The sequence below is a fragment of the Erpetoichthys calabaricus genome, chromosome 6, assembly GCF_900747795.2.
Source record: "Erpetoichthys calabaricus chromosome 6, fErpCal1.3, whole genome shotgun sequence".
Lineage (NCBI taxonomy): Eukaryota > Metazoa > Chordata > Cladistia > Polypteriformes > Polypteridae > Erpetoichthys > Erpetoichthys calabaricus.
This window is the reverse complement of record NC_041399.2, coordinates 113,484,877-113,509,272: the sequence shown is the minus strand read 5'-3', so window position 1 is coordinate 113,509,272 and position 24,396 is coordinate 113,484,877. Positions and strand designations below refer to the sequence as shown.

At 39.8% G+C, this 24,396-nt stretch overlaps 1 protein-coding gene across 1 annotated transcript in view; it reads right to left on the bottom strand.

The window, feature by feature from the left end:
- si:ch73-173p19.1 (uncharacterized) overlaps positions 1-24,396 on the bottom strand; it is a 156,460-nt gene that overhangs the window by 41,955 nt on the left and 90,109 nt on the right. The window contains exons 8-9 of the mRNA XM_028803868.2: positions 23,493-23,583; positions 16,756-16,979 (exon numbers count right to left, since the gene is read on the bottom strand). Coding sequence (XP_028659701.2) covers positions 16,756-16,979; positions 23,493-23,583 — 315 coding nt within the window. The remainder of the gene's footprint in view (positions 1-16,755; positions 16,980-23,492; positions 23,584-24,396) is intronic.

The following is a 24,396-nucleotide window of genomic DNA, read 5'->3' as shown; positions in this document are numbered from 1 at the left end:
AGCCTTATCCATATGCTGAAATGGCTCCTAACTTGAGTGTTCTGTTCTTCTAGGTGCAACATAATTCTCTTCAGTCTTTCTCTTCTGCACACTATTTGACTGCTGTAATATTATTACTTGCACCAGTAATCAGCAAGTCCAACTTAGATTCTATTACACGCAAAGGCTTCAAAGTGGAGTATGACTTGCATTGTTGAATTCTGGATAAGTCTTTATTCGGACACCTAAAACAGCCACCTGTTCCTAAAAGGCACCAAATATATTTTCAAACCTCTCTGTCCCATAGGGCAGATTTCATAAGGAAGCATTTTCTAAATGGGATTTCTCTATCCGTTACTACACCATTGAATAGAATGAAAGTGCAAAGTGAAAGACAGACCTTCTTCGAAATAAAAAAAAATGAACTACAGTATATTTTAGAACTTCTCTAGCAAAGACTCACAATCAACTGCCCGCTATGTGCTAAAATGGCAAACCAAAGAGAACATGCTAGATTTGCTGGTATTTGTGTTTAGGAAATGAGAAAATTTGTAAAATTTTATAAACATATTTAATAAACTTTATAAAAAAATTTGTTTTTGTAATTTATGAATATTTTTATTTGGACTCACTAAAAGTTGTTAACTTACTCATTCAAAGGGCATCATGCAACACCTAACTCTATGCATGTCTATGAATGTAGGCTCTTTGAAAAATTCAAATGAATTACAAATTAAACTTACTCAAATTCTAAGGCTGATAACAGAATGTAAGGGAAGAGCCGATTGTTTTTTCCTTGCATTAATTTCCACATTGTATCACTCTAGATGGGTTAAGCTTTTTTGCATGTCTTCTACAAAGCAAACATAATCTTATTTGCATCTCTCAATTGTTAGAGTCAATCACGGGTAAAACTGATAGCCTTCTTTCTCTTAAATAAGTTCTTACACACAGCATTTGGGGGCCCAACTTTCCCACTCATGCTGCTTTGCTTTTGGACCAAATAGCATTGTGAAAATTACTCTTACACTCGAGATCTGATTTACAGCTGTGTTATGCTATGACCTTTAAGCATCCAATCATGCAAACAAGGCCCTGTTTTAACATTAAACGCAATGAGAAATAACTACTATATTTCTGATTTTTATGTTATTATAGCAGCACCTTTTCAAAGTGTCTTTTCTGCAGTGCACATTTTAGTTACATTTGCAACACACAGTTTTACATACAGTCTGCAGTACAGGTGACTGTTCAGTTCACATGCATTGCCTAAAGTAATAAGGTGTAATACTGTTTTGACCCAACTGTAAATGGGAAAGAGCAATCACATTCCGAGGAACTGACGACAGAGGAGCTGACGGAACTACATATGCAGCAACATACGGAGGTTCTGCAGGAGATCGGTATCGCGGAGGAGGTTATCTCTTAAAATGAGATAAAGGAAGTGTTTGCAATGTGGGAAAAAGTTTCGAACTTTAAAGAAACGAAACACCCTGAAAAAATTACAACTGATCATACAGTGGCGCTATTTAATGACATTTGCCTAACACCTGACTTTATTGAAAAGAAACTGAACGTGCAGCCGCGCTATTTAATGTCACTTGCCTAACGCCCAACTTTATTGAAAAGAAACTGAACGTGCAGCCGCGCTATTTAATGACACTTGCCTAACGCCTGACTTTACTGAAAAGAAACTGAACGTGCAGCCGCGCTATTTAATGACACTTGCCTAATGCCTGACTTTACTGAAAAGAAACTGAACGACCTGACTTTATTGAAAAGAAACTGAACGTGCAGCCGCGCTATTTAATGACACTTGCCTAACGCCTGACTTTACTGAAAAGAAACTGAACATGCAGCCGCGCTATTTAATGACACTTGCCTAGCTCATTTCAGAAACATTCTAAAGGGGAGGACTAAACAAAGCTCCTTGGACAGGTTTGTATTGAAACGCCCTGTGAATGAAAGTGATGAAAGCGTGGCAAAAAAGAAAAAAAACTAGTGAAGAAGAAAATTAAGTTAAGCAAAAGTGAAGTAAAAGAAAAAAACATTACAATATGCTAATCGGCTTTGCCAACATCTGTTTATTTCTTTAGATTCTCTTTTATGTATTAGGTTTTATTTTGTTTGTATACAATATTTGTTCATTATAAATACATTTTTCTTATGTTGAAAACATTTAACAAAAAATTGGGGTGGTTTTTTGGGGGCTGGCACGAATTAATCTCATTTCAATTAATTTCAATGGGGAAAATTAATTTGAGATACAAGCATTTTGACTTACGAGCTCGGTCACGGAAAGAATTAAAACTCGTATCTGAAGGTATCACTGTACTTGTAAATTGCTAGAAATAAAAGTACTGCAAATAAGTAATATTAATAATAATGAATAATAATTAACTGTGCTGTTGAAAATGTGTTTTTTGCATATTTATCTTCTTAATCTATTTATTTCAGTGATAATGCATGTGATACAAATGAAACACACCTTGAAAAATAAAGTAGTCATTTCACCCACCAAACCTACTTAAGAGAATGGGTTCTACAGAGTACCAGGTTTTGATTGATGAATCAAAACATGGTACAAACAAAAAGTATAGCTGCAGGAAAAAACAAGTTTGATGAATGAGTGCACTTAATTTATATATATACTCCTCAAAAAAATTAAAGGAACACTTTTTAATCAGAGTATAGCATCAAGTCGATGAAATTTCTGGGATATTGATCTGGTCAGTTAAGTAGCAGAGGGGGTTGTTAATCAGTTTCAGCTGCTTTGGTGTTAATGAAATTAACAACAGGTGCACTAGAGGGGCAACAATGAGACAACCCCCAAAACAGGAATGGTTTAACAGGTGGAGGCCACTGTCATTTTTCCCTCCTCATCTTTTCTGACTGTTTTTCAACTAGTTTTGCATTTGGCTATGGTCAGTGTCACTACTGGTAGCATGAGGCGATACATGGACCCTACAGAGGTTGCACAGGTAGTCCAGCTTCTCCAGGATGGCACATCAATACGTGCCGCTGCCAGAAAGTTTGCTGTGTCTCCCAGCACAGTCTCAAGGGCATGAAGGAGATAACAGGAGACAGGCAGTTACTCTAGGAGAGCTGGACAGGGCCGTTCTTAACCCATCAGCAGGACCGGTATCTGCTCCTTTGGGCAAGAAGGAACAGGATAAACACTGCCCGAGCCCTACAAAATGACCTCCAGCAGGCCACTAGTTTGAATGTCTCTGACCAAACAAACAGAAACAGACATCATGAGGGTGGCCTGAGGGCCTGACATCCTCTAGTGGGCCCTGTACTCACTGCCCAGCACTGTGGATCTCAACTGGCATTTGCCATAGAAAACCAGAATTGGCAGGTCCACCACTGGCACACTGTGCTTTTCAGCGATGAGAGCAAGTACACCCTGAGCACATGTGACAGACGTGAAAGGGTCTGGAGAAGCCGTGAAGAATGTTATGCTGCCTGTAACATCGTTCAGCATGACCGGTTTGGTGGTAAGCCAGTGATGGTCTGGGGAGGCATATCCATGGAGGGACACACAGACCTCTACAGGCAAGACAATGGCACCTTGACTGCCATTAGGTATTGGGATGAAATCCTTGGACCCATTGTCAAACCCTGTGCTGGTGCAGTGGGTCCTGGGTTCATCCTGGTGTATGACAATGCCCAGCCTCATGTGGCGAGAGTATGCAGGCAGTTCCTGGAGAATGAAGGAATTGATACCATTGACTGGCCCCCACGCTCACCTGACTTAAATCCAATAGAACATCTCTGGGACATTATGTTTCGGGACATCCGACACCATCAGGTTGCACCTCAGACTGTCCAGGAGCTCAGTGATGACCTGGTCCAGATCTGGGAGGAGATCCCCCAGGACAACATCCGTTGTCTCATCAGGTGCATGCCCGGACATTGTTAGGCATGTATACAAGCACGTGGGGGCCATACAAACTACTGAGTAAAATTTAGAGTTGCTAAATTGAAATTTCTGAAAAATGGACTAGCCTGCCGTATCATTTTTCACTTCTATTTTCAGGATGTCTTTGAATTCAGCCCTCTGTAGGTTGAGAATTTTCATTTCCATCAAACGATGTGGCATCCTTTCGTTCATAACGCATTACCCAGTCCACATCAGTATAGATATCAGGCATGATTTTTTTTTCCCCATTGCTCTGATGTAATTTCAAAGTGTCCCTTTAATTTTTTGCGCAGTTACATATATATATATACTAGCAAAATACCCGCGCTTCGCAGCGGAGAAGTAGTGTGTTAAAGAGGTTATGAAAAAGTAAAGGAAACATTTTAAAAATAACGTAACATGATTGTCAATGTAATTGTGTTGTCATTGTTATGAGTGTTGCTGTCATATATATATATACATATACACACACATATACACACATATACAGATATATTATATATACATATACACATATTTTTTATATATATATATATATATATATATATATATATATATATATATATATATATATACACACACATATACATACATATACACACATAGATGCACTTACAATAACATAGAAATCAATATAAACAACATTAACATCATTATCATATGAGAATATGAAGTAATATATAAGAAGCACATTTCATATAAATATAAATTATTAAACAGTAAAATCTTCTTCAATAATTTGCTACCGTGGCTTTTCGTTGGTCTGTCCAGGATTTTAAATCACATGTAGCTTGCAAACCGTTTCACGTATTGACTTGAAATGTGGTACACATATAATACGTCACGTCTGCTATCCGCTTTATGGGTGATGAATGTATTACTCTTTTTATGTTTATTTTATTTTAGAATCAACTCCTATCTGCGCACACCAGGGCGGCCGTGGGCAGATGCATATGGTGTATTCACTCCATGTTATCGTGCATTGCGCTGTCACTGGTATTTTCATAAAAGAATTTGAACAATATATAAGAAGCGTATAAATTATTAAACAGTAAAACATTAACATTTAAGAAGTAAAGTTACATTGAGTACTACTGCAGTGCCTTCGGGTATACCTCATTTTTTCTTTGCCCATTACATGCTTAAATGTATACATTTTTTGGTGTACCTACCCGAGAACACAAGCGACATATAACCGACCGTGGGAGAAGCATGGATTTTAAACACGCGTTGAGTTCATCTGCTGGTCTCCCTCGTGGAATAATTGGTAATGTTTGAGTAAAATCTACAGCGAGTAAAACGACATTACCTCCTTTTTTTTTTTACAATCTCTGAGATCTTGCTTTTTTCGGTTCAAGGCTTCATAAGCTGTTTTATGTTCAATGTTGTACTTAATAAGTACTAATTATCCCAAACCATCATCTTTGAATGTTGCAAGACTTTCGCCTTGTATGTAGATCGGGGTAATTACATTCATTGCATTCCTAGTCTGAATCACAATGTGATTGTATGGGTGGTTACCTGGCACTGTAGGGTTGCCACCCGTCCTTTAAAATACGGAATCGTGCCGCGTTTGAGAATGAAATTGCGTGTCCCGTTTTGAATCAATACTGGACGGGATTTATCCCGTATTTTTTTTATCATTTTTTTTTTAAAGCAGCGTCTCATGCAAATCATCCCACACACATTTAATGAAGATGCCTCCTTTCCTACTTTTGATTGGGTAATACTTGATGTCATCGTTAGTTTGATTGGTGTTTTTAACTGTCCAGTGAGGAGGGCGTGTCTTTTAAGTACAGTCTGCAAAGTGTTGGCACTGAGATGTGGCGTCAGCGCCATACTTGAAGCCCCTAACGTTGCGGTCAGCAAGTCGGCTAACATCCGCCATGTGCCGTCTTTCAGTTGCGAGAAGCAGATCATAGAATGGTTGAAACTGTTGCCCCTAACGTTGCGCCACGGCGTGTGGTTCGTTTATACCTCGTGTCTTCTCATTAAACTTTTATCTCGCGAATATGTTATTGCAATCCGCAGCGGGAGCGTTTCTATAAACTTAATTTAAACTTACGTTTTACACCGTGCTTTGTTTCCCTTATGAACATGCTTGTATGCTTAACTCGCTCCGTTCTCAATTGTTTAATAAATTTTTTGCTCTTCGCTGTTTGCGGCTGTTCCTCCATTTCCTCCTACTTCGTTCTTTTATCTCGCGAATATGTTATTGCAATCCTTAACGGGAGCGTTTCAATAAACTGATTGAAAATAGTTTTGCATTTACCTTTTTAGTAAAAGGCGAGCTTTTAAGCCTGAGAAATCACCGCGTAAATGCACACGTTTAATTGGACATGTGTTAATATGTATGGTTACACAGTATTAAAAGACACTGAACAACGTCAGTTACCTTTGTTCCCGCGTTTGATAAAAGGTGAGCTTTTAAGCCTGAGAAATCACCCCGTAAATGCACACGTTTAATTGCACATGTGTTAATATGTATGCTTACACAGTATTAAAAGACAGTCAAAAATAAACGTCATTTACCTTCGTTCCCGCGTGTGACTCGTGCTGTAAATCTCTTCCTTGTTTTTAGTTCACGTGATTACGTAGGAGGCGTGATGACGCGATACGTGACTCCGCCTCCTCCATTACAGTGTATGGACAAAAAATATGTTCCAGTTATGACCATTACGCTTTGAATTTCGAAATGAAACCTGCCTAACTTTTGTAAGTAAGCTGTAAGGAATGAGCCTGCCAAATTTCAGCCTTCCACCTACACGGGAAGTTGGAGAATTAGTGATGAGTCAGTCAGTGAGTGAGTGAGGACTTTGCCTTTTATTATTATAGATATATATATATATAGATATATATATAGATATATATATATGTGTGTGTGTGTGTGTGTGTATTATATATACAGGTAAAACTGCATTACAACAAATATCTTTACAACGAAAATTTCATTACAACAAAGTATTTTTATGGTCCCGACAGTTTCCCCATATGACACGAGTCTATAGAAATCTTGTTACTACGAAGTAAATTCAGCAGATACTTTCATTACAATAAAGTGACCTTGAAATGCTTGAATGAATCATCCACATTGCAGTTAGTTCTGTGGTCGCAGCTCAGTTGTGCACAACGATCCCCAAACAGAAACATTGTAAAAAAAAAAAAAAAAAAAAATTTCTTTCTTCAGACTTTCGTCGTACTATTTTTTTGCTGTTTTTGTTTTCGGTGGTTTTCAGTGATATCTTTTGCTTATTGCTCGTCAACACTTGAAAAACATCCATTGGAATTGAACTCATTGTCACCCTCATATAGAAACGGCAGACACGAAAAAACAATAACAGTTCATATTAGAAAAAAAACTTTACATTTTTGCAACTATCGATTGCAGCAAAATGAAAAAAAGACGTTGCCAGTGAATTCGGAATTTCGCCATCAACACTGTCAACTTTCTTGAAAGACCAAGCAAAAATAGAAGAAAAATCTCGGGTTGCAAATGTATGTGAACTTCTGCATTTGAAGATGCCGAAAAAAGCACTTTTTATGTGGTTCAGTGATACTTGTTCAAGAAACATTCCTATTAACACTAGAATTACCAGAGCCTACGAAAAAACTCGTAGATCCGTCCCACCTTAAATCGCTTCGCACCTCTCCATCAGCATCTTTGGTCTTTTAAATGTGTTGATAAGCAGAAAGCAGCCTACTATTACATCCCCCACCGCCACATAGTTTTCTCAGCTCAAGTCTGTGTACTTGCGTGTCAGTTGCTTAGAGTTGTGTAGAGTGAGAAGTCAAGCAAAACTACACCTTTTATAAATACTCTAACGTTATTTGGAACACATGCATTTCATTTCTATGTAAACACATCGTTATAACAGAAACGTTTTCCATGTTTTAGTAATAATTGACAAAATGTTGACATGAAGTGTATAATGTGTGAAGCCTGAATTCCAAATATCAAGTACTGTAAACACTTTCACAAAAGATACAAATATAACAAAACAAGTGCGCTTCTATTCAAGAATATAATTGCAGAAAAAGAACCCGCGTTAGGGTGCGACATTGACACGCATTTGCTACGACCGCTTCAGTGGTGCAACAGTATCAGCTGTAGACTGGTAATCAAATCTTCACGGGTTCGAGCCCGGACGAGTCGGTCTTAAAAAAGTGAACTGCTCTTATTCTTACCATCTCAGAATAAAAACATAAATTTGATTTCAATTTGTAACAGCCGGTGTAAATTTATGATACTTGTAAAGGTTAGCTTTGGTTTTATTTTTTATTGTTTTATTCTCTCAGTCGTGTTCACGATCCCACCCCCCCCCCCCCCCCCATCTGACACTGCTGTTTTCACATAAAGACGCGCTATAACAGAGGTGAACTCGGATCATGACGATGGTTCTACGTCGGAGCAAGAATGCACGTCACACTTTTGCCTTCGCTGTAACTTTGTATATGTACACGGGAAGCTCTGCAGTCTACTTGTGACTTTACACTGTAGGAAGTAAGTAAATAAATCAAGCTAAATAAGTAAATAACATTCGATCTGGCCGTTATATACAAAGTACAGCGACTGCAGCTTCCACCTGCAGCTACAGACTCTTCAGTACGCAAGTGACTCTCCACGCTAGTGTTTAGATATGGACGGTGTATGTGCCCAAAAAAAAAAAAAAGTCTAACTGCATTCTCGTACTATTGCTTACGTACTAAAGTGTCAGCAGGCACTTTCATGGCATTACACATATTTTTTGAGCATGCCCGTGTCGATCAAACACAGGAAACTCTACAGTCTACTTGTGACTTTACGCTGTAGGAAGTAAGTAAATAAATTCCTACAGCGTAAAGTCACAAGTAGACTGCAGAGCTTCCCGTGTACATATACAAAGTACAGAGAAGGCAAAAGTGCGACGTGCATCCTTGCTCCGATGTAGAACCGTCGTCATGATCTGAGTTCAACTCTGTTATAGCGTGTCTTTACGTGAAAACAGCAGTGTCAGATGGGGAGGGGGTGAGATCGTGAACGCGACAGAGAATAAAACTGAATAAAAAAAAAACAAAGCTAACCTTTATAAGTATCATAAATTTACACCAGCTGTAAGAGCCATTTTCCTTGTTCTATAAGATTCATGAATGTTTATTAGATGACAATGCATAAAGGTTCCTATAAACCCCGTGAATAGAATCGTTTTGGTATGTTCTTGCCATTTCTAATAGCTTGGAGTAAACATTATTCTTCAGTTAGTTAGTGTCATCCTTGCCTTGTATAAGGTATAGAGGCATACGGTTTTTAACCGTGACCGCATGTTATTGTGCCTGGGCACTTGCCTATGTGCCAACCGGCTTATGAGCCTTTAAGTAGAAAAGAACAAATTAAGAACTTTTAAGTAGGAAAGAAGAAATTAAGAACCTTTAAGTATAAAAATACTAAAGTCTTTCAAGAAAAGCTAAGTTTACAGAAGATTCATTTTTCCCTTTTTTTGCCTTTTATTCTCCGTGTGTAACTATTTTTTCTTTTATTCTTGTTTGGATTATTCGCTTTTAACTTTCATTAAAAACCTTTAAAACGAACTCTTGGACTCTGAGAATTCTTTTGACACGCGTCTTACCCGTGCCTGATGACACCTTATATTTTTGCAGCTACACCAGCTGTTATAAACTGAAATCAAATTTACGTTTTTATTCCGAGATGGTAAGAATAAGAGCAGTTCACTTTTCAAGACAGACTCGTCCGGGGTCGAACCCGTGAAGATTAGATTGCCAGTCAACAGCTGATACCGCTACAACACCGAAGCGGTTGTAGCAGATTTGTGTCAATGTCGCACCCTAACGCAGGTTCTTTTTCTGCAATTATATTCTTGAACAGAAGTGCAGTTGTTTAGTTATATTTGTATCTTTTGTGAAAGTGTTTACAGTACTTGATATTTGGAATTCAGGCTTCACACATTATACACTTCATGTCTACATTTTGTCAATTATTACTAAAACATGAAAAACGTTTCTGTTATAACGATGTGTTTACATAGAAATGAAATTCATGTGTTCCAAATAACGGTACAGTATTTATAAAAGGTGTTATTTTGCTTGACTTCTCACTCTACATACAGTAACTCTAAGCAACGGACACGCAGGTAAACAGACTTGAGCTGAGAAAACTGTGTGGTGGTGGGGGATGTGATAGTAGGCTGCTTGCTGCTTATCAACACATTTAAAAGACCAAAGATGTTGATGGAGAGGTGCGAAGCGATTTAAGGTGGGACGGATCTACGAGTTTTTTCGCAGGCTCTGGTAATTCTAGTGTTAATGTGGCACTCATTCAAGAAAATGTGAGGTTTCTAAACTCTCTTGTGACCTCCCCCAACTGGACAACAAACCGAAGAGCGTCCCGAAATGCGATCGCCGCGTCTGGGGAAGACTGTTTATCTGTTGCCGGGGCAACAGCAGGCTCACAGCTCTGATGCAGCTTGGCACTGAAGCAAACAGAAACAATCTCAATGGGTGATGCAAGGAACATTGTAAATGCAGGGAACAGTATTACTTGACCACTAACCTGGTCACAACCCTGTCTGACTGCTGTGTCTGTTTATAGGAGAGTGGCAGATCCCGTTACAATAAATATCCGTGCTGTTCCTGTTTCAAGCTGAATAAAGCTGGTTTTGGTAAAGTACTGAGACTCACCCTCGTGTTTTGGGGTGTAAGAAAGGGACTTCTAGGACGACCATGACCTTTTAGGATTCGCTTCTGTGGTGCCTTGGCAACGCACAATCTTCCACAGATACGGCAATCGCGCTTCTGGACGCACTTCAGCATGACGTTCCCGTTGGGTGTGGGTGGGTGTGTGTTTTTTTTTATGGTGGAGGGGAGTTCAGAAACCTCACAATATGAAGAAGAAAAGGATAATTCGGCTTCTGATTGATAACTGTGCTGCCCACAACATGCTTCTGCATTTTGATAATGTTCGCTTTGAATTCCTCCCACCCAATTGCACAGCAGTGCATCATCATTGGGTTTGGGCATCATTTGCATGGTGAAAGTGAATTCTCGCAAGGAAATGCTGAGAAAAATTCTCGTCAGCATAACTTGTAGACAGGAGAAGATTAAAATTAACGTGAAAGAAGCTATTGAAATTATTGCAAACGCCTGGACACAAGTTAAAGAAAGCACTGTAGCAACAAATACAGAATCTCATTACAACTAAATTTTCATTACAACAAAATATTTTTTAGGTCCCTGGCAGTTCGTTGTAACGGAATTTTACCTATATATGTTACATAGTCTACTGTCAAATAATGCAAAGAGTACACAACACAAGTTTTGCCCTTATTTGGGCTCATCAGGCGTACACACATTGCGCCACAGCGTGTGGTTCCATACAATCAGATCGTGATTCAGACTACGAATGCTATGAATGTAATTACTCCGATCTCCACACTGTCAAATAAATGAACCACACGCTGTGGCGCAACATAAAGGGGCTTCACTTCGAACCCCGCGAGTGGAGTGTGGCGTGTGTACGCCTGACGAGCCCAAATAAGGGCGAAACACGTGTTGTGTACTCTTTGCATTATTTGACAGTAAACTATGTAACATTCTATGATCTGCTTCTCGCAACTGAGAGGGCGTGGCGGATGTTTGCCGACTTGCAGACCAACCACATGCATTACCTGGTAGGTAACCACCCATACAATCAGATTGTGATTCTAACTACAAATGCTATGAATATATAAATACACAGTTACCCTTGTAAAGATTAGTTGGGGGAAAAAAAAAATCACTGCTTGCATTGAAAAAATGAGAAACATCTGACTTTTAATTGAAACAAGTTCATTCAAAGAAAAACAAAGCCCTCATTAAGAAATAAATACTTTTAACAAAAAACAGATGTGCCACAATTGTTGGCACCCTTTGAAATTAATGTGTAACAATGTAACTGAAGCATGTTTCTCATTGTTAAGTTGATTGGAGTGTATAGGAACTTTCCAGCTAAAATCAATGACTTTCTGATTAACTGGGATACAAAGGTGATGAGACACAGAACAAAATTTCCTTAGCTGGCCATCATCAAGGAAAGAAAAGAGAACACTCAGTCCAAATGAGGGAAAAGTGTGTTGCCCTTCATAACTCAGGGAATGGTTATAAAACAATAGCTACTCGCCTGAAAATGCCCATTTCTACAGTTAGGGCAATAATAAAAAAGTGGTCATCAACTGGAACAGTGATAAACTTGCCTGGAAGAGGACCCAAGTTTATTTTACCCACGTGTACAGTTACGGAGGGATGGTGAGAGAGGCAATACCATCTCCAAGGATCACTGTTGGGGAATTGCAACAAAAAGTAAAATCCTGGGGTTATCAAGCCTTCAGCAACACCATCAGACAGCACCTCCATGGCAACAGATTATTTGGAAGGTATGCCAGAAAGAAGCCTTTTCTGTCAGTTGTCCACAAACGGAAGCGCTTGGAGTTTATAAAACATTACGACAACTTTGATTGGAACCGTGTTCTATGGTCTGATGAAACAAAAATTGGACTTTTTGGCAATAAACATGCAAAGTGGGTTTGGTGTGAAAAGAAGGATGGCTATAATGACAAGAACCTTATCCCATCTGTGAAATATGTTGGAGGTTCTATGATGCTTTGAGGCTATTTTTCCTCCAAAGGCCCTACAAACATTGTTAGGGTACATGGCATCACGGATTCCATGAAATATGAGATTTTAAATGAAAACCTGGCTACCTCCACCAGGAAACTAAAACTGGGTCAGCATTGGATCTTCCAGTAGGATAATGACCCGAAGCACACGTCCAAATCAACCCTGCAATGGGTTAACTGACCACAAAATCAAAGTTCTGCCATGGTCAACTCAGTCCGCTTACCTGAACCCTAATGAAAACCTGTGGAGTGAGATGAAGAGGAGAATACACAGGAGAGGGCTTAGGACCCTAGATGATTTGGAGAGATTATGTAAAAAAAGAATGGTCCCTGATGCCATGCTCTGTATTCTCCAACCTTATAAAAGGTTACAAGAGAAGACTCCATACCGTTATATTGGCAAAGGAAGGTTAAAGTATTGAATGCAAGGGTGCCAACAATTGTGGCACATGTGTTTTTGTTAAAAATATTTATTTCTTGATGAGGGTTTTGTTTTTCTTTGAATGAACATGTTTCAACTAAAAATCGTATTTCTCATTTTTTCAGAGAAAGATGACTGTTCTTCTGGAAACATTTTTTTCATACAAATTTTTTACAAGGGGTTCCAATAATAGTGGAGGGTACTGAATAGTGATTTTTTTGAGAAATTCCTGAAATTCCACTCAACCGAGTTGTGTGCCGAAACTCTGTCAACACAGGCAGGGATTGCTTGTCCATCGATGAGGCAACCGCAGGTTCTCAGCCTCGCTGCACAGCATGCCGGTCGGCCAGTGAGTGAGATGCAGGGAACAGTTTGACCCAGCCACTAACCTGGCCCTGTGACTGCTTGTTTGCGGTGTCTGTGTACATTAAAGTGGTAGCTCCAGTTTGAAAAAGACACTGACTGTTCCTGTTTTGATTGGAATAAAGTTGATTTTCTTGAAGCCTGTGGACTCGGCGTCTTCTCTAAGGTTCAAGAAAGTGACTTGTGTGTATATATAAATATAAATTCCATAATGTAATTTTTATTGACACGCTTTCTTGCAATAAGGTTATGTAAATGGAGCTTTGCAGACATGTACAGGGGAAAAAAATTATACAAATGCTCCCACTGGATCACTTTTATGAGTTGTACTTTGCTGTTTATTTTTCAGTGATGAGACTGCACGTGAGCAGTCCATGTACTTCACGCAAATGCTGCAGTGGGTATGACAGATGGAACTTTGAGTAATACCATTTTGTGTTCAAGCGACTGAATATTGTTTCTGCAATGGAAATTTTACCAAGAAAAAAGATCAAGTAGCAAATTTACATTACAAACAAAAGAAAAAAAACTTTTATTATTTAGTTACATGAATCGTTGGTGTTAAATTAACAAACAGATTGTTGTTTACATATCTACACTTTAACTATTAATTTAACACTGGAGTAGGGAGCAGGATGAGAAGACCCCATGGAAAAACGCTCTAGAGAGGAGAGGAATGAAGATCAATAGAAACAAGACAGCATACATGTGTGTAAATGAGAGGGAGGTCAGTGGAATGGTGAGGATGCAGGGAGTAGAGTTGGCAATGGTGGATGTTTAAATGCTTGGGATCAACAGTACAGACTAACAGAGATTGCGGGAGAGAGGTGAAAAAGAGAGTGCAGGCAGGGTGGAATGGGTGGAGAAGAGTGTCAACAGTAATTTGTGACAGACAGGCATCAGCAAGAGTGAAAGGGAAGGTCTGCAGGATGGCGGAGACGGTGGCACTGACCAAAAAAACAGGAGACGGTACTGTAGGAGGCAGAGTTAAAGATGTTAAGATTTGTATTGGGTGTGACAAGGATGAACAAGACTAGAAATTAGTACATTAGAGGGTCAGCTCAGGGCGGACGGTCTGGAGACAAGTCAGAGAGCCAAGATTGCATTGGTTTGGACATGTGCTGAGGGAAGGCCTGAGCAAAGGTTTATGCATGTGGTGAGAGAGATAGGACGTGCAAGTGATTGATGTGACAGAGCAAGATGCAGAGGACAAAAAGATATGCAAAAAGATGATCCACTGTGGCAACTCCTAACAGGAGCAGCCGAAAGAAGGTGTTTTTGCAGTGCACAAAAAACAAAGCACTGCTTAACCTAATTGATGCACCTGTAGCAGTTCATATTTGCACATATGCATCCACTTCAGTGAATGAAAAAAAAATGAAGAAAAAAAAATGAAAACTACTTTTTTCATTTTTGTAATGTTTTAGGGGGTTCGCCACAAAATGGGAGCAGTAAATATTCCAATGAATGCTTTGCTGGCTTCTCTGTTTTATTCAAGAGTTTAATTTTCAGTCAATTACAAGATTTCTCAGAATTATTAGTATTATGATTTTGATTCTAATTATTTATGTCGTTAGAGTTAGAGTTGTTGTTGTTGTGGACCTATAAAGCATAAAGAGGAGTCTTATACACATTACCCGATCATCATTCATTGCAGAAAGAACAAGAATTGCTCTTACAAATGTTTAGATAACCCACACCTTTGTATAACCCACACACCCCTTCCGTTTACTGCAAAAAAATGTACAACCCGCAGGTTTAATTTGGGAAAAGACTAACTATATTCAGGTAACAAATTTACTTGAATTACATTTTATTATTCTTGATTGGAATATTGAAAGAAAACTTTCGTCCTTAGTATAGTAAAACATTCTTCCCCATCTTGCAATACATTTTCTAATTTAGGATTTTTCATTTTTTTTTTACGTTTATAAGAAAATTTAAAAACTTTGGACCTAATATGATGCAATTTATTACATATCAGCTGTGCACTTTTATAAATTATAATTTAACACTAGAATCCCTCAAGTCACCTTAAATTCCTTCCCACCTCTCCGTTAGCATCTTTTATTTTGCAAATGTGTCAATCAGCACAAGCAGCCTGCTATCCCATTGCCTGCCAATTGAGCTGAAGTTGCACAGAAGATTCTCAGAGCTCAAGTCTGTTTATCTTGGTGTGAGGTGCCTGGAGTTGTATAGGGTAAATAATATAACGTGATTTGGAATACATACATTTCATGTGTGTTCTGTGTCTATAATGATCTGTGTAAACGTAGGATGACAGGAAATGTAAGGCAAGAAATGCTGAACACATACCTAAAACAGAAACTTTTTCCATGTTATATTAATAATGACGTGAAGTGTATAATGTGTGAAAACTTTAGTCTAAATATCAAATAAACACATGCGCTTTTATTCAAGAAATAGTTCTGAGCAGGCATCAACTGTGGTCATCGCTGCTGTTGTGAAAAGAATGGACATAAATGCCATCAACTCAGAGAGGGAGAGGCAGGTTCATTGTACCATGTGAATGTCACGGATAGAAAAAAACTGAATAATAATAATAAAAAAAAAAAAATTGCTAACTTTTACAAATAGCGAAAATTTACACCAGGTGGTACAGACTCAGTCAAATGTATGTTTTTTTTTATTATATTTTAGTAATAATAATAGCAGCTCACTACTAAAAATACAGAGCGCCCAGACTCAAACCCAGAACCTTTTGGTTATAAGGCAACAGTTCTTACCTCTGCACTATCCAAGAATAAACATCAATTTTCTGTCGATTTTGACATTTGAGCTTGGTATTTTTAACACATTGACAGCAACATGAAAATTGAATGTTTTTTTCCTTTGGTTATATTCTTGAATAAAAGCACGTGTTCATTTGATATTTGAACTAGTCTTCACACATTATACACTTTACGTCAATATTAGTATAACATGGAAAAACTTCATTTTAAGTATGCGTTCAGCATTTCTTGCCTTGCATTTCCTGTCACCCTACATTTACACAGATCTTTGTAGACATGGAACATACATGAAATGTATGTATTCCAAATAACGATATAATATTTACCCAATACAATTCCAGGCACCTCACACCTAGATAAACACACTTGAGCTCTGAGAATTTTGTGACTGGCTTCAGCTCCATCTCCTGGGGGTGTATATTGATGGGATAGTAGGCTGCTTGCTGCTTCTGCAGATCAACATTTTTGCAAAACAAAAAATGCTGATAAGAAGAGGTGCAAAGGAATTTACGGTGGCCTGGGATTACAAGTTTTTTGGTAGGCTTCAGGGATTCTAGTGTTAATGTATTTATTCTTACCTGGAACTGGCCAGTCTATTTAATGTACTGAGCTGGTTCAGTTATACAAGAAAAAGATGGACAGAATAAACACAAAAATTCATGTTTTTACCTGTCATTAGACACACAGTGGCCTTTATGGCCAGTTTACTGAGTGAAGGCAAACTAGGAGCCTTGAAAGATCTCTTAGGGGGTGAAGGAAGCTCACAGCTATGTGCTTCACCGAGTTGAGGTACTTGATGTAAACGCTCCAAAGCTGCACGTGCCAAAACATCTTGCAAATCTGCCCCCTGAGAAGGATGTGCTTCATTCTCCACTACAATTTCATCATCACCCCTTTGAAACAGAAGAAATGCACATAAACAAAACAAACACTGACAATTTTTGGAAATGTGTTCTTCTCCAGCCCTAGTCTCAAATTCAAAAGTATATTAAAAATGCTATTAAAACATCCACACAGTCATTCTCCTTGTAGCAACCGCAAGATATGGGATCGTGCTTCCTACACTTCACAACCCGAAAGGGAAGTGAACGATATTTGAAGAATAAAATAGCATTACCATATTCGGTCCTCGGCCCCTCTTGTCCCCAGTGCACGCCCTTAAATAACTGGCAAAAAATCATGCGCAAAAGAAAGGGGGACTAATAAATATATTGAAATTTGCTGTTTACATTTACTTGCCTGGTGCCTGAGTGCTCATTAGTGAACCCCTTCCCCAGACGCCCTCCTCAGCAACCAAATCCTAACCCCCGGTTTGACACAGACAAAAAAAAAAGTAAATAAAAAAACTGTTCTCTGAGAACGCAAAAAGAAAGATTTAATGTAGTCCACATATAAGGAGAAAAACCCTGCAGTTCAGTTCCTACCGTATGGCAGGAGGAAACACAACAGTCCTCTGGCGAAACAGCTTCTCCGCGGACTATCACGAAGAAACACAACTCATGAATCCGACTCACCAGATGGGAGCACCCAGAGAACACCAGTACCTGGCCTCTTCTTGGGGATTCGTCACCCGATTATTTCTTCGGGGTGGCCACCCACAAATAGCAGACGTCCCTGGGTGAAGTAAGATCCTGAATGATTCTTAGAGTGTAGATAGTTGCCTCCTTGCCTTCAGCCTTTTCCTTCCTTTTTTTTTTCCTCCCTTCCTTGATCTGCCATTCCCCTTAAAAAAGAAAAAAGTTTCCCGCCACAACATCCTTTCCCTTCTCGGTTGTTATGGAAACATGACGCCAGCAACAGGCAGCTGGAATATTTACCGGGCGGGATCCTCCCAGCACTGGGACGTCATCAAAAGTGCCTGAAGGGCTATTTACAAACACCCTCCCAGCCAACATTGTAAAGTGACAGACAGTCCAGCAGGCCAACCTGACTGTCAAGTTATGTAGCCTTGCTACATAGAGTTAGGTCCATAAATATTTGGAAAGAGATAACTTTTTCTAATTTTGGTTCTGTACATTACCACAATGAATTTTAAATGAAACAACTCAGATGCAGTTGAAGTGCAGACTTTCAGCTTTAATTCAGTGGGGTGAACAAGATGATTGCAGAAAAATGTCAGGCAACTAAAGCATTTTTTTAACACAATCCCTTCATTTCAGGGGCTCAAAAGTAATTGGACAATTGACTCAAATGCTACTTCATGGGCAGGTGTGGGCAAGTCCGTCGTTATGTCATTATCAATTAAGCAGATAAAACGCCTGGAGTTGATTTGAGGTGTGGTGCTTGCATGTGGAAGATTTTGCTGTGAACAGACAGCATGCGGTCAAATGAGCTCTCCATGCAGGTGAAAGAAGCCATCCTTAAGCTGCGAAAACAGAAAAAACCCATCCGAGAAATTGCTACTATATTACGAGTGGCAAAATCTACAGTTTGGTCCAGCCTGAGAAAGAAAGCAAGCACTGGTGAACTCAACAATGCAAAAAGACCTGGACGTCCATGGAAGACAACAGTGGTGGATGATCACAGAATCATTTCCATGGTGAAGAGAAACCCCTTCACAACAGCCAACCAAGTGAACAACACTCTCCAGGGGGTAGGTGTATCGATATCCAAGTCTACCATAAAGAGAAGACTGCATGAAAGTAAATACAGAGGGTGCACTGCAAGGTGCAAGCCACTCATAAGCCTCAAGAACAGAAAGGCTAGATTGGACTTTGCTAAAGAAGATCTAAAAAAGCCAGCACAGTTCTGGAAAAACATTCTTTGGACAGATGAAACCAAGATCAACCTCTACTAGAATGATGGCAAGAAAAAAGTATGGAGAAGGCGTGGAACAGCTCATTATCCAAAGCATACCACATCATCTGTAAAACACGGTGGAGGCAGTGTGATGGCTTGGGCATGCATGGCTGCCAGTGGCACTGGGACACTAGTGTTTATTGATGATGTGACACAGGACAGAAGCAGCTGAATGAATTCTGAGGTGTTCAGAGACATACTGTCTGCTCAAATCCAGCTAAATGCAGTCAAATTGATTGGGCGGCGTTTCATGATACAGATGGACAATGACCCAAAACATACAGCCAAAGCAACCCAGGAGTTTATTGAAGCAAAGAAGTGGAAAATTCTTGAAAGGCCAAGTCAGTCACTTGATCCTAACCCAATTGAGCATGCATTTCACTTGTTGAAGACTAAATTTCGGTCAGAAAGGCCCACAAACAAACAGCAACTGAAAGCCGCTGCAGTAAAGGCCTGGCAGAGCATTAAAAAGGAGGAAACCCAGCATCTGGTGATGTCCATGAGTTCAAGACTTCAGGCTGTCATTGCCAGCAAAGGGTTTTCAACCAAGTATTAGAAATGAACATTTTATTTCTAGTTATTTAATTTGTCCAATTACTTTTGAGCCCCTGAAATGAAGGGATTGTGTTAAAAAAATGCTTTAGTTGCCTCACATTTTTATGCAATCATTTTGTTCACCCCACTGAATTAAAGCTGAAAGTCTGCACTTCAACTGCATCGGAGTTGTTTCATTTAAAATTCATTGTGGTAATGTACAGAACCAAAATTAGAAAAAAGTTGTCTCTGTCCAAATATTTATGGACCTAACTGTAGTTCCCCCCCCCCCCCCCCCCAAAGGGGGACCAAAATATGGTTTAATGTCACTTACATTAACCATATCTATTTTGGACTCCGAGTTAGTTCCTTTCTGTACCCAGTAATTATTCGGTCCAAGCTGCTTTAAAATAATAGCTGGTCCTAACCATTTGGGCGCAAGCTTAGAGGTAAATTTACGAGCAGCATCACACAGGTGATGAGTTCGAACCCAGACCAAGTCTCCCACCTCATAGTGCACTTTCCGATGACGGGCATTGTAATACCTGGCTTGTCTTGAGGTTGACTTCACCAACCTAGCCTGTGCCTTCTTTCACAACTCCTCTAGGGTTGCCAGCATACGATATTGGGGTTTATCTGGCAAAGGAATGGATTCCATTAACCGATCAAGTGGGCCTCTGATTTGATGACCCAGGGCAACCAGTGCAGGAGTTTTACCCAAAGCCTCGTGCTCTGCCGTGTTAATGGCAAACTGTAATTCAGGAAGCCATTTGTCCCAGTCTTGATGACAATCTCCAACATAGGATGCAACCATTGTTTTTAGAGTCCAGTTCACCCTCTCTGTTAGATTGCTCTGGGGATGGTATGCTGTTGTCAATCTTCACTTTACCCCCCAAGCTAAATATAACTTTACCATTATTTCACTGGTGAACTGAGGACCACCGTCTGATACAATAAACTTGTGGACCCCCCCCACCGAGTGAAAATCTCATTCTTTAAGAGGGAGCGGATCCTGTGAGTCTTAGCATAGGGCAGAGCTAAAAGCTCTACCCATTTAGAAAAATAGTTGACTACCACCATCAATAGTTTTCTTGGTGGCAGAAGATGGCAGTGGTCCCATCAAGTCGACTCCCAACATCTCTCCCAGCTCCGAAGGAATCATGGATTGAAGCTCCCCAGCTAGTTTACCAGGTGGAGTTTTATACTTTTGACAAATCTGACACTTTTTAATGTAATCCCACACATCTTTGCGGACCGATGACCGAGGGTTTTTAAACTTCCCCAGGTGTCCACCAAAAGGGCTATTGTGATAATAGTGTAGAAATTCCAGTATATATTTTTCTGGGAGTACCAATTGGAGCTTGGTGCCCCTGCTCTTAGATGGTACGGACCTATATAGCACCCCTTGCAGCTCCTTGAAATGAATGCGGCCAGGTTCAGCCTTAGCAACACTCTCCCTAAGCTCCAATCATGAAGGACAGGTATCTTGAGCTTGTGCTATATCCTGCAAACTTAGAGGCAGGGCACACCACTGGCTTTGTGCTATAGCCACACACCACCCCTGTCATCTCTGGTATTCTTTACAATGCATCTGGGACAATGTTGCTGCATCCCTTCCGGTAAAAAACTTTAAATGTAAATGATTGAAGGTGAAATACCCACCGGGTAAGGCGTGATGACACTTTGGGTTGATTACAAGTATAGGTCAGGGCATTGTGATCCCTATATACTTCGAATTCCACCCCTTCTAAAAAATGACGCCATTTCTCTATTGCCCAAACCACAGCTAAGCACTCTTTTTCAGAAGCAGAATAGTTGATTCCAGGGCCTCGCAGACTCCTAGATGCATAGGCAATCACCTTCTCCATTCCATCCATATTTTGCGTGAGTACCGCCCCAAGCCCTACATTGCTGGCATCAGTGTGTACTTAGAAAGTTAACTGTTGGTCCGGTTGAGCCAGGATGGGGGGACATGGCTGTGCTGCCTTTAGTTGGTCCACCGCCTCCTGGCACTCTGTGGTCCCGTTCCAGGAAATGTCCTTTTTCTTCAACTGGTTGAGCGGGGCAGCTATGTCAGCCATCCGTGGAATAAACTTGTGATACCAGCCCACAAGACCAAGACACCTTTGTAAACTTTTTAGATCAGAGGGCGGAGGGTAGTTTTGAATAGCTGAGGTTTTCTTAGGGTCAACCTCAATGCCCCTTCCCGATACCACATGCCCTAAAAAATGAATCTGCGGTTGTGTGAGGCGACACTTCTTCACATTTAATGTCAGACGGGCTTGCCCCAGACGCTGAAAGACAAGGTCCAAATCCCGGAGGTGTTGGTGAAGGTCAGGGGAGAAAACAATTATATCGTCTATATAGACAAAACATATCTTCCCTATCAACCCACGCAAGACCTGCTCCATCAAAACGCTGAAAAATGCAGGGGCAAGTTTCCAGCATTTGATGGAGCAGGTCTTGCGTGGGTTGATCGGGAAGATATGTTTTGTCTATATAGACGATATTATTGTTTTCTCCCTTCCTTAGTGCGCCATTCCCCTTAAAAAGAAAAAAACGTGGGTTAGGATTTGGCCGCTGGGGAGGGCGTCTGGGGAAGGGGTTCACTAATGAGCACTCAGGCACCGGGCAAGTAAATGTAAACAGCAAATTTCAATATATTTATTAGTCCCACTTTTTTTTTTTACGCGTGATTTTTTGCTAGTTATTTAAGGGCATGCATTGGGGACAAGAGGGGCCGAGGACCAATGCTAATGCTATTTTATCCTTCAAATATCATCCACTTCCCTTTTGGGTTGTGAAGTGTAGGAATCGCGATCCCGTATCTTGCGGTTGCTACAACCTACTGAGTACCTGCTTATCTAGTTTGGAGTTGCTGGAAGCAGGTTGCCAGCTTGCATGTGCTGGGTCCAAAATAAGAATCAACCATGGACAAGGCCGCATCCACTCTCACAACACACACACTCACATTGGCCCAATTAAGAGATCGAAACTAAGAAAAAGGTTGCAGTACAAATTCAGTCTATTAATTACTAGCATTGCCATAATAAGACTGTTGCCTTATTAACCTCCTTAGTGTTAGACCCGAGCATCACTCGAGTTGTAAAACCATTCTAAAAGCGTTAGTCCCAAGTGTCATTCAGGCAACGGTATAGACACATCTCACGTAAGACCCAAGGTTTACTTGGGCTGTAAAAGTGCCAACAACGTCAGACCCGAGCATTACTTGGGCAACAGTGTAGACGCGTCTTCTAGCCTCATAATGGTGTCTCATAAGAAATGTCTTTCATCATCAGTGATGACGAAATGAATCTGTCACTCATACATGTGCAGTGTGCTGTTCATATTATTATTATTATCATCATTAGGGGGTTCCCCCCTGCTTGCTTTGCTCGCCAACCCCACCCGACCTTCACTACACGGCAGCAACTTTGCGTCTCTGACGCTTGCGTTGTGAAGAGAGGGGCTGAACGCACCCCAAGGAGACACAGTTGCTCCTCCGAAACCCCCTCTTAAACGGTGATACAATGGGAAACAGAGTTTTTTTTTTTTGTACCTCCTCTTTGTTCGATCAGCTGCTGGCTTGCTGCTGCTGCTGTGCCGCGTGATCTGCATCTCACACGGCACTTCAAACACTTAAAAGACTGTTCAGCAGCTGTCCTACTCTTTGTCTTTTATTTCCGGCCCCGGGCATGATTAAATCTTCTGGCACAAATTGCATGTTTTATTGAGATAAAAATGTAACGTTAAGGAGGCTACAGTATATATTAAACTTTTCTAGCCTGAACAAATAGCATTTATGACAATACATATTAATTTCCATAGAAGGGTTTTCCAGGTCAAATTATATAGAACCTAAAAGGTGGAAATATATATTTTAACCACAGAGTTCCTGGGTGAAATAAACGTTTATCACATAAATAAGCAAGTTTAAACACAGGAAACTTGCATCCCAGCTCAGATTTACAGTTCCTTATAAATACATACAGGAAATATACAAGCATTTGTTGATATAACTGCTAGTATCAACCATTAGTTACTGTTATGATCTGCTAGGCTAAAAAACAAACCTGAGTCTGTTCCCATGATCTGGCCATTGGTATGGAAGATCATTTAAATCTGGCTGACGATTTCTTGGGATTAATGGCAACTGAGGTAAACCTGTAATAAAAATAGGAACCTGTCTGAAGTTATCCTTTAAGAACAGTAAAATTAAATGTTTTGCAAAGAAAAAAAAACACACACCAAAAAACAATAACTAAGCTAAACATTGGTAGTGTACATTAATGCTCACACAGCAGTTTAAAAAAAATTCTATAGCCACTTTGTTAATTAGTAATCAGTTACTGCTGTTAATGGCATATTTCAGTTCAGCCTTTATTTCAACTGAGACACTTTAAGATTCAGAACACTTAATTGTTTCTTTTGAACATTAGAACAATTGGCAAGAACAGGCCACTCATACCATCCACCGAATTCCTCCATAACAACATCAAATCAAGTTCTAAATGCCCATGAAATCCTACTCTTTACCACCCTTACTTGGTAACTTGTTCATTCTGTATACAGTGCTGTGTGTGATGAAAAGTGTAACACTTGTGCAAAGTTTAATTTTAAAAAGTTTCCAACAGTGCCCCCGTCTCCTTACTGAACTCATTTTAAAGTAAATGCCTAGATCTACTGTACTGATTCCTTTTATAATTTTAAATATTTCGATCATGTTTCCTCGTAATCTCCATCTGGTTAAACATATAAGATTTACCTTCTTTAATCATTCCTCATAACTCATCCCATTTAGTCCTGGAATGGCACTACTCATGCTTCTCTGGACTTTTTCTAGCACTGCTATGTCATTTATATACAGTATACCCTGGAGACTAAAACTGCACAAGGTACTCCAGGTGAAGTCAAGCTAGTGTGTTATAAACCTTAGGCATACTCTATACATCTTAGCATAATAAAGTAAAATTTTGT